The 10,860-nt window shown below is 44.9% G+C and overlaps 1 protein-coding gene across 5 annotated transcripts in view; it reads right to left on the reverse strand.

Annotated features, from left to right (window-relative positions):
* ARHGAP23 (Rho GTPase activating protein 23) overlaps positions 1 to 10,860 on the reverse strand; it is a 121,359-nt gene that overhangs the window by 6,383 nt on the left and 104,116 nt on the right. For all 5 annotated transcript variants that reach the window (XM_027872995.1, XM_027872991.1, XM_027872993.1 and 2 more), the window contains 3 exons: positions 8,322 to 8,363; positions 7,808 to 7,904; positions 5,735 to 5,766 (listed from right to left, as the gene is read on the reverse strand). In XM_027872995.1, coding sequence (XP_027728796.1) covers positions 5,735 to 5,766; positions 7,808 to 7,904; positions 8,322 to 8,363 — 171 coding nt within the window. The remainder of the gene's footprint in view (positions 1 to 5,734; positions 5,767 to 7,807; positions 7,905 to 8,321; positions 8,364 to 10,860) is intronic.

Here is a 10,860-nt window from a genome sequence, read left to right on the forward strand (position 1 = left end):
GTGTGTGTGTGTGTGTGTGTGTGTGTGTGTGTGTGTGTGTGTGTGTGTGACAGACAGACAGAGAGAAAGAGAGAGAGGAAAGGAGGGAAGGAGAGGGAGGGAAGGAGGAAGGGAGAGGGAAAGAGAGAGAGAGAGAAAGAGAGGGAAGGAGAGAAGGAGAGGGAGAGAGAGAGAGAGAGAAGTTCGGGGATGAGGAAAGGGATCTTAGGGAATTCAGTGGGATGAGAAGTCTTGGAAGTCAAATACAGAACTCAGTGCTTTGGAATAACCTATAGATGACAGAAATATTCTTTAAAACATTTCTTCATCTGTAAAATGGGGATGATAAAAACCTGTAGTACCTACTTTGCAGGAATGTCACGGGGCTCCAATGGGATAATAGTATAAATGACAAAATAGTTGTTGGTGTTTTATTATCTTTTTCACCTTCCCCAGTTTGAATGGGGAGCAGAGAAAAGGAAGAAAACAGTTTTTATCTGAGACTGTCCTCTCTTGAAAGAATGTTAATCTGTATGAGAGACAGTATAGTATGGTGGATAGGGATCCAGTCCCAGAGCTAGAAAGATGTGGGTTCAGGTCCAGTGTCTAGCTGGATTGTGTGACCTTGGGCAAGTCACTTGATCTCAGTGTCCCTAAGCAGTTCCCTAAGCTACAGAAAAGATGCTGATCTGCTTTGGCGGAGGGAGTTCCCTATGTCAATGAAATCTCAAGTTCAGTTTCTATCCCTCTGATCTATCTCCTGCTGCTACTCTGATCTGGCAGCGGCAGCCTCTCTTTACCCAGAAGCCCTCTTGGGCCAGTAACTACACCCTATTTCAGCTACTCCCTCTCCTCAAGTCATGAGACTGTTGAATGTCTTTTGTTTATTCTGCAAATGCACCTCTGAAGAACATCTGTTAAAAAAAAATCAAAATGCTTCTAACAAATAAATAAATACAAATAGTTATACTGGGATATAATAAATAGATATGCTGGGATAAACAGAAAGCCTTAAACATTTAGGTTTAAAATCAATTAACTGCAAGGAATACTAGATGGAGGAGACTCTGATTGGCAGAAGCTCCTGTGAAAAAAAAGCAAACGAAACAAGGGGCAGCTAGGTGATGCAGTGGATAGAGCATTAGCCCTGTCTGGAGTCAGGAGGACCTGAGTTCAAATCCAGCCTCAGACACTTACTAGATGTGTGACCCCAAGTCACTTGACCCCAACTGCCTCCAAAAACAACAACAAAACCCAAACTACACCTGGGGGGTTGGTTCATTGAGTGCAAGTTCAACATGAACTCCAAGTGTGATTTGGCTTTTACTTCAGCTATTTCCATCTGAGACTGGACCAAGAAGGGGTGGTGACAGTCCCACTATCCTTTCAGAGCACATCTGCAGCACTGGGTTCAGTCCTCAGCACCACCATACTTTGGGGGGGGGGGGAATTTGCAAACTGGGGGATATATGTCCAAAGGATAATGATGTCTGGAGACCAGGAGGACATGTGAAGGAAGTAGGGATGTTTACCTTGGAGAAGAGAAGGCTAAAGGGAGATATTATAGTTGTTCTCAAAGATGTGAAGGACTGTCATGTGGAAGATGGAATACCTTTCTTAAGTAAACATCACACCAACAATTCAGACTTTCCTCATCACTCAACTGGATGATTGTAGAAGCCTCCTAATTGGTTTCCTTATCTCCAATCTCTTCCCTTCTCCAAGCTCTTTTACAAAGCTGCTCAAATGATATTCCTAAAGCACAGGTGGTCTGACCATGTCATTCCCCTGCTCAAGAAGCTCCTGTGGCTCCCTACTGCCACAAGGATAAAAAACAAACTTCTTACTTTGTAAGTTAAAGCCCTAAATCATTTAGCTCCAGACTGCCTTTCTAGGCTTATTGCCTATTCCTCTTACCCTCTCTACCTTCCTGCGCTCTATATTTTAGCCAAATCAACCTCCTTCCTATTCCCTGTACCTTTGAACAAGCTGTCCCCCAAGCCTGGAAAGCACTGCCTCCTCAACCTTGCTTCTTAGAATGCCTAACTTCCTTCAGGGCTCTCCATGAGGTCTTTCCAGATGCCCCTTCCACCTCTGTTCTATTGCCCTTCCCCTGAAATAACTTTGCATATATGCAACTATGTATAAAGTTGTTCCTCTCCAACAGAACAGAAGCTCCTTAAGGGCAGGGACTATTGTATTTCTCTTCTTTCTTTGTCATTGTATCTCCCAGCACCTAGCCCAGTGCCTGGAGAATAGAATACACTTAGTCAGTGGCTAATGAATGAATGAATGAGCTTCGTGTAGCTCCAGAGGATAAAACTAGGCTCAGTGGAGGGCTGACCATTTAGCTACAGTATAAGAAAGAACATTTTAACAATAGAGTTTCTAGCAACGGAGTGAACTCTCTATTACCAAAAGTATTCAAACAGAGGCTGGGTGACTCCCCAGGATTATTATAATGGGGATTTCTAGGAGGTTCAACTAGATGATATTTGTAGTTCTATTCCATTCTAAGGTCCTATGAATCAGAACTTCTTGTTGTCCAGTCATTTCAGTTGTGTCTGACTCTTCATGGCCCCATTTTGGGGTTTTCTTGGCAGAAATACTAGAGTGCTTTGTCATTTCCTTCTCCAGCTCATTTTACAGATGAGGTAACTGAGGCCAATAAGGTGAAGTGACTTGCCCAGGGTCATACAGCTAGTAAGTGTCTGAGGTCAGATTTGAGTTCAGGAAGATGTCTTTCTGACTCCAGGACTGGCACTCAGTGCACTATGGCGCCACCTAGCGTCCTTTATTAGCAGTTTACAATTCTTAATCTATCCTTCACTCTTTTATCTATTGAATTCCTATCCAGCCTTTACAACTCAATTTAAATGCCAACTCCTCTAAAACATTTTCCCTCATCTCTCAGGTTGGTAACAATTTTCTCCCTCAGGGCTCACACAGAATTTGCTTCTATATCTCTTTAATGCACTTATAATGCAATACTCTGCCATCAGCTGCCTGGGTGTCCTGTTACCCTACAAGATCCTAAGCTCCTTGGGGTAAGGACTTTGTCTTATCTAAGCTTTACAACTCCACCACTAGCTAGCTCACAATGCTCTACACACAGTAGACATTAAAGAAATATTTGTTGTATTGTTATTGTTTGGTTGTTTCAGTTGTGTCCCACTCTTTGTGACCCCATGTGGGGTTTTCTTGGCAAAGATAATGGAGTGGTTTGCCATTTCCTTCTCCAGCTCATTTGACAGATGAGGAAACTGAGGCAAACAGGGTGAAGTGAATTGCCCAGGGTCACACAGCTAGTAAGTGTCTGAGGCCATATTTGAACTCAGGAAGATGAGTCTTCCTGACTCTCGGCTTGACACCTGGAGTCCACTGCACCACCTAACTGCCCCATTGTATTGCAGAAGAGGAAAATGTCAAAAGAACTCGATCCAGGGCCCCCAGATAGCAAAATCCCTAATTGGGTTAGGGTGTTCTGGCACACAATGCTTTTAATCAATGTTTACTGAGTTGAATGATGGGACAAGCTAGATCTGGGAACTGTAGTTTGGAAGTACTGCCCAGGCTGAGACTGGATCATTTTCTTTTATATTGCAACTTCTAATTTCACCACCCTCTTAGCACAATCTGCTTCCTTTTGTTTTTCAAATATTCGTCCTCTAACTGGGTGTATTACATAGCACAGTGGAATGGCCACTGAACTTGGAGTCAAGAGGACCTGTGTTCAAATCCTGCCTCAGACAGTGGAATGACTTTGGACAGCATACTTAACTTCTCCTAGACTGTTTCCTCCTTTGTAAAATAAAGGGCCTTGGAGAGGGGGTTGGCCTTGATGGCCTCTAAGGTCCCTTCCAGCCCTAAATCTATGATTATTTATGAATTTGTATATTCCCTTTCCCCTTGTAAACAAAACTTATTTCTTGGTCTGGAGAGTATAGGAGACAGGAGTGAAGGGAAAAAAAAGTGCTAGACTTGGACGCTAGGTGGCGCCATAGTGCACAGAGCGCTGGGCCTGGAGTCGGGAAGATTCATCTTCCTGACCTCAAATCTGGCCTCAGACATTTACTAGCTACGTGACCCTGGGCAAGTCACATTAGTTGTGTGACCTCTTCTTGCCTCAGTTTCCTCATCTGTAAAATGAGTATAATAACAGCACCTACTTTTCTGGAGTATTATATGGACCAAATGAGATAATATGTGTAAATCACTTCCCAAATAGTAAGCACTTAATGGTTGACTGATTGACTAACTGTTACGAGGCATGGCTCACTGAGGAGGGAGAAGAGAAGAGATATAGCTAGAAGTAGAAGATATTAATACGCTTTTTAAAAAAAGTACAAAGTATAAATCCTGATGCCAAATGTAGAGGTCTGCTTGATTGGTTCCAATGAGGAAGTAGAGTCTTTCAGAAGCTAACCAAGATCAACAAGGCTTGAGGTCTCTGGGGCAGTAAGTATGGATCCTTCACACCTTGCCAGAAGTCAAAACTGAAGGCCCAGATATGGTGGGAGCCCTTAGAACCCTTAAGCCTTTGGACCTCAGCCTCCAAAGAGGCTAAAATGAATCAAAGAATTTCCAAATTGGAAGAACCCAAGAATCTAACTTGTACTTGAGGCATGACTGCCCTCTAGAATGTCCTCCAGTGTGGTCACTCAGCTTCTGTTCTGGACTGCCAATGACAGGGCCTTTATCACCTCCTGATAACAGTCCAACTCATTTTCAGCTGTCTCTAATTGCTAATAATTTTTTTTCCCCCTTTCTGGGCTCATTCTTTGTTTGACCGAGCATTCCATCAGTGTGGGAGAAACTCCCGGTGTTAAAACTCCCTCCACCACGGCAAATCAGGATCTCATCAGCAACTCTACAGCCTTAGAGAATTGACTCATTCTTTTCCCTTTATGTTAAGGCCCAAATGTACATCCATTTAGCCACCATCCATTGGTCCTACTTTTGTCTCTTGGGCCATGCAAAACAAGCCTAATTTTTCTTCTACAAAAAATCTGGAAGGAGTAAATCCTTTCAGATTTTCAAGAAAAAAAAAACAAAAAAAAATCCTCATACAGTCATTCGTGTCAAATATCCAAGTGAACTATTGTTTGGAGAGTTATGGCATCTAGTCTCGTTTTCAGCTGTTTAAATCTGTTATTTCCCTTTCTTTGTTTTATTTCTTGTTTCAACTAGACTATAAACTCCCTGAGGACAGGCAATGGGCCATATTCATTTTTTCGGGGATGCTCTGCATATAGTAAGCACTCAGTTAAAACATGGTGCTTCCATGTATTTACAAGTATTGAAGTCGTCCAATAGCTTTTTGCCGTCACTCAATTTGTGAGATACTTCCTTAGGTCCACTAGGTGGCGTGTGTCTTCTAGGAATAAAAATTTAATTGAACGTGGGATGGACAATTTCATGAGATTTTTTAAAAATCACATAACATATCCCAGAGCCAAACAGACATGTTTTGGGATTATCTGACATTGTGGGCTTGTTAATTCTCTGTATTCACATTGATAATTGGGAGCTGGCTAACTGTTCCAAAGATAACCAATGAGAGACTCCCCATTCGGCTTTATTCACTCATTCCTGCGTTGCTCATATATCTCTCCCCTCCAAGAGCAAACTCTCCATAGGCTAACCTCCATTCCTCCTACTGTATCTCAGGAAACTCCCTTGACCAATCATGAAAAATTCATAGAGCCATAGCTCCCCTAGTATAAGACCCACCCTGGCATCACCCCTTCCTTACCTTGGACTTGGTGGAACCACAGTTGATAGAATCTGTAGGCAAGAGACAAAAAGAAAAATGGAGGTTGGGTAGGGTAGAAGCAGAGAAGGCGAGGGAGGGAAGAGAGCACACTTTGGGAATATAATCCCTCTGTTCAGTGGTTTCAGAAACCAGAGAACTGCCCATTTAAGGAAGAGATGTCAGGCACAGCTTCCTTTCAAAATAGGAACTGACACCAAGCTTTGGGCCCTGAGGCATTACATGACCTCAGTCATTTCATTCACTCTATGGTGATGGGAGGGTATTAGTGGGGTCTCTTCTTTCCCGCCTCCCACCCCTGTGTTAATATGAAGCATTGGAGCAGAAAGGCAAACAAGTCAGACCGAAACCACACAAATCACAATGGTGAAACACACAGATCACAGATGTCCTAGATACATGGAGACCAGAGTGGGAGGAGGGGGAATAGAGGGAGGGAAGGGAGGTGAGAAGATGTTTGTTCTTCCCCCAGCCTCACCTCCCCCACCCCCAGGCTGGGAGAATGGGGCCACACAGGGCTGGTTAGTCAAAGGGGACGGGAAACAAATTGAGTGAGGTATAGCTGGTAGGATCGAGGGAAGCCCTCACTGGAAGGAAGCCATGATGCGCAGGTTCTATCTGGCATCAACTAGGGCTTGGTTTCTTCTTTTTAAGTGCAAGGGAGGGGCAGGATAATCAAGGCTATATAACTTTGTACTCAGCATGACCTCATTCTGTCGGTCTGTAAAATGGGGCTGGAGACTCATAGGGTGCAGGGATACAGAAGATGATTGTCATGGTTACTTTTTCTTTCCATGAGAGACTCAAGAGGAGGCAATAACCTGACTCTGGGTTTGGATGAAGGTTGGGGCCCCAGTTAATCCACACTGCCTGGCAAGCAGGTTAGGCCTCTTCTCCCTGAGATCACCCCTCTCCACCCCTCTCCAGACAGTGAGAAGAGCAATGATGAGCTGACCACACAGTGACAAGCACAGCCCGAAGAGGCAGAGAGTTAGTAGTGGGTGATTAGAAGAAACGGGGACCTTCCCTTCACACCCCTCCTCAAATCTACCCTTTCCAAGCGTATAAATCAACTTCTGAGTGAACCGTCCTTTCAGGCATCTCTATACAGACCTAAGGCTGTCTTCTTGGGAGACACAGTCTAGTGTCCAATGAACTCTGAGGGTTGGGGATGTCAGTGGCCCAAATTAGAGAAACATGTCATTGACTGGGCTTGTTCTTCATATTCTTTCAAGTCATGGTGGGGTGAGAGCATGTAGGTAGGCGTGTGTGTGTGTATGTGTGTGTGTGTGTAGGACTGTGCTGGTGGGTGAAAATTATGAATTGTAGAGAAGGTCAGGGTCAGAACACACTCCTTCCATGAGGCTCTGACTTAGCTCTGTGTCTGTGTGTATGTGACCCCACCCCTCCTATCCCCTATCACTGCTACCACAATGACCCCAAACATTTATATCTACTCTACGTGGCACCACCCCACCCCTATCTTCTTATAATCACCCACTAGGGTTAGTATCCAAGACAGCTGAGAAACCACACACTGTACCCTTTAAATCTCCAACAGGTCCGCTGGAGGAAAAAGGAGAGGGAGAACAGGAAGAGAAAGAGAGAGAAAAGAGAGAATAAAGAAGAGGAAAGTGGGGGGAGAACAAGTGAAGAGAAGAGAGGAAAGGAGAGAGGTCAGAAAGACAGAAAGCAGAGATGGGTGTAAGGAGAGAACAGAAGAAATATTAAAAAAGAGAAATAGTGCCCAGGGGCCAAGGGGTCACGTGTACAAGCCAGAATTAAAGAAATTAAAGGCTGAGAAAAGAAACCAGGGAAAGAACCCAATACCTGGGGTTGGGGGGAGGTGGGGAGCACTGGGCCAAGCTGGTTCCTCCCCAGGTGGGAGGGGATGGTCTCTTCACCCAACCCCTCCCTCCACCTTAGCTGCTGCATGCAAGGGTGGGAGTAGGGCGCTGTCAGTGGGACAGGAGGGGAAGCAGGGAGCCCAGGAAAGGAGCTGTGATGGGTTGGGACTAGTGGAGATTCCCCAACCATACCTAAACGATCACTCACCTGAACCTGCCTCTCCTGGGGGCACCGTCCTGCCAATGTTGGGCAGTAGGTACTCTATATTGGGCACTGATTGGGATTCCTTTTCATCAACTGGAGTCTGCAAACAGAGAGCCATCAGCTTGAGCCAAGATTGTCATCTCCCTTCTCATCAGATGCTCCCTGAGGGACGGCAGCTGGTCCCATTATAAGACTGAGGGCAGGGACACTTTCTCCCATGTAACTGGGAGTTCCCTCAGGGCAAGATCTGTGTCTTCCCAGAAGGACAAGAAGTTCCCTGAGGGCAATGACTGAGTCTCTGTCATCAGATTGAGAGCTCCTCAGGACAAAGACAAGTTTCCTTTCCAATTCCCTTCCTCCTTCATCCCTACCCATGAAGTGTCCAACATTGAACTCTGGGGACACTTCCCTGTGCCCTCTCCATCTACCATATGTTTTGATGTCTTCTGTGATATTATCCTCCTAACCCCACTCAAGGGGACTCTCCTTCTCCCCAAAAGCCCTCAAAATCACTTACTCTCTCTCCCTTTTCTTCATCATCACTGAAGAACCAGTCCGACTGCAGAGAAAACAAGGTGGGGAGGGGGGTTACATTGGGGCAGGAGGTGTATTCCAAGAACAGATAAATGAATATGCCCCCAGTACCACCCTCCTGCTCATAAACTGGCTTGGCTCAAAGGGTAAACTAAGACACAAGAAGGAGAAGTCCAGTAAGGAGAGAGAGAGAGAGAGAGAGAGAGATCAAAACCTCAGAGCTGGAGGATATCTTAAAAGGCCATTTAGGGCCTTTTAAGAAATGTGATACAGTTGGTTGGTTGGTTTTTGTCCTTCATCCTTGGAGAGAACCAAAATGACATCACTATGTTGGGGTCAAGGTGCAGTGTGTCCGACTGTGGCTGATCGGACCAATACAAGCTCAGAACACTTTACTGCAGGTCAGGCACAAATAGTCCACATGAACATTTGGCGTGGAGATGTCTCACATTTCTTTTGAGCCGCTGCAATTCTGCTTCACTCATCATTTACATGCTGCTGAAAAGTGCTATAACATGCCTGACAAATGGTCATCTAACCTCCGCCTGAAAAAACTCCAGTGACAGAGAGCTAACCAAATACCAACATAGCCCATTCCATTTTAGGACAGCTCTAATTATTAAGAAATTCTTTATAAGGAGCCCAAATCTCCATCTCTCTGGCCCTAGTCCTAACTCCGTGTCCTCGTCCTAGCCCTAACTCTTAAGCAAAAGAAATCTAACACCTTTTCTGAAGTTATTATTCTTCAAATACTTGGATAACTATCGTGTCCCTCCACGTTCTTCAAATCAAATGTCTGGCTCCCCCCGCACAACACTGTGTCCCTGGTTAACCTTTCCAGTACTGACTGCAGCTTCTTTCATACCCCTCCCGCTGTCCAGTGCACCCCCAACCCCCTCCCCAAAGCACCGGTCCTGGAAGAAGAGTCAGAAGACTCTTTCTCTACCTCAAGCACTTGCCATCACTCCTCCCTTGAGGTTAACACTATCCACATTTATCACCCAATTCAGATCCTGGTGGCTACAGTGTGCTAGGCCCAAACATTCTCCCTTCTTTCTTAAGGAGTTCAGTGCCTTGCTCACAGTCTCCTCTACCCCAACTCCTGTCCTTCTCCTAGGGTACTTAAACTTACATGTCAATGTTCCCTCGAATACCCTAATTTCCCAATTCCTCAAACTACTCAACTCTCATCACCTATTCTTCCACTTCAATTCCATTTCAATGGACACGGCCATACTTTTGACCTTGCCGTCACCCAGAAGTGCAGCAATTTTCTGATCGTGAACTCTGAAATGCCTTCTTCCTATCAGAATCTCCTATCATTCCATCTCTCCCCTATTCCTGACTCCTCCTAAATCATTCCCAACTTGAGCTTCAATCGCTCACCCCTCAGTACTTTTTCCCAGGCTCTCGCTCTTTTCCTTCTAATCAAGACCACTTGGTGAGCTAGTTCTCCTATATGCTATCGAATCCCTTGCCAGATTATTTCCACCATCCACCTTCTCCGTCACAATTCACACACTTGCTGAATGGAACTGAAAGAAGTGATACAACTGTGCTGACTGGGCCCACTGCAAATATATGTCATCTGATCTTAATTGGGGCTTTATTGCAGCAACTCAATCTGTCTGCTTCTCCCAAATTGATTCCTTGCACCACTCACTGCAGAAATTATTTCAAAACTTTTTTTTGTCTTCAGATCTCCCACAGCAACCTTCTCCCCCTGCCTTCTCATCTGAGGACCTTGCATCCTATTATATTGAGAAAATCAAGGTCATTTCCTTGAATTCTCTCTTCAACTCATTTATTTCATAATCCCTTGACGTCATTCTCTACTGTCTCTTCCTTTACTCAAGTCTCCATAAAGAGGTGGCCTTGTTCCTCTGTATTTACCCCTAGAGGGGATCTCTCTTTTCCAGCATATTGCTGCCACTATCCCCCCTTCTCTCTCTAATATTCAATCTCCCCCCGTCGACTGATTGCTTCTCTGCTGCCTCCATTCATCTTCAAAAAAAAAACCAAATTCCACTTAATAGATTTTCCCAATTCTACTAGCCATCATTCTACATTTCTCTTCCCTTTCTCAGCCAAATTGCCTGAAAAAGCTTTTTACACTTGTTACCTCTACTTCCTCTCTACTCACTCTCTTCTAAACCCTATGGGTTCTGACATCATCATTCAATTAAAATTCCTCATTCCAAAGTTACCAGTGATCTTGTAATTGCCAAATCTATGAACATTTCTTAATCTTATTCCTTCTTGACCTCTCTGCAGAATACGACACTGTTGACCGCCTTCTCAGGGTTTTCATGACACTGCTGTTGTTCCCTCTCCCTCTCCTTCCTCCCGGCCTCCTTCTCTGTGTGTCTCTGTTTCTGTCTTTCTGTCTCTCCTTTTTCTCTCTCCTTCCCTCCCTCTCCTCCCTCCTTCTCTTTCTCTCTCTTGCCCCTCCCCTCCCTCCCTCTCTCTCTGTCTCTCTCTCCTTTCCCCTCTCCCCCTCTTTTCCTCTCTCTCCCTCTCTG

This window comes from Vombatus ursinus, unplaced genomic scaffold (assembly GCF_900497805.2).
Source record: "Vombatus ursinus unplaced genomic scaffold, bare-nosed wombat genome assembly UNPS02014801.1, whole genome shotgun sequence".
In the NCBI taxonomy this organism is placed as follows: Eukaryota; Metazoa; Chordata; class Mammalia; order Diprotodontia; family Vombatidae; genus Vombatus; species Vombatus ursinus.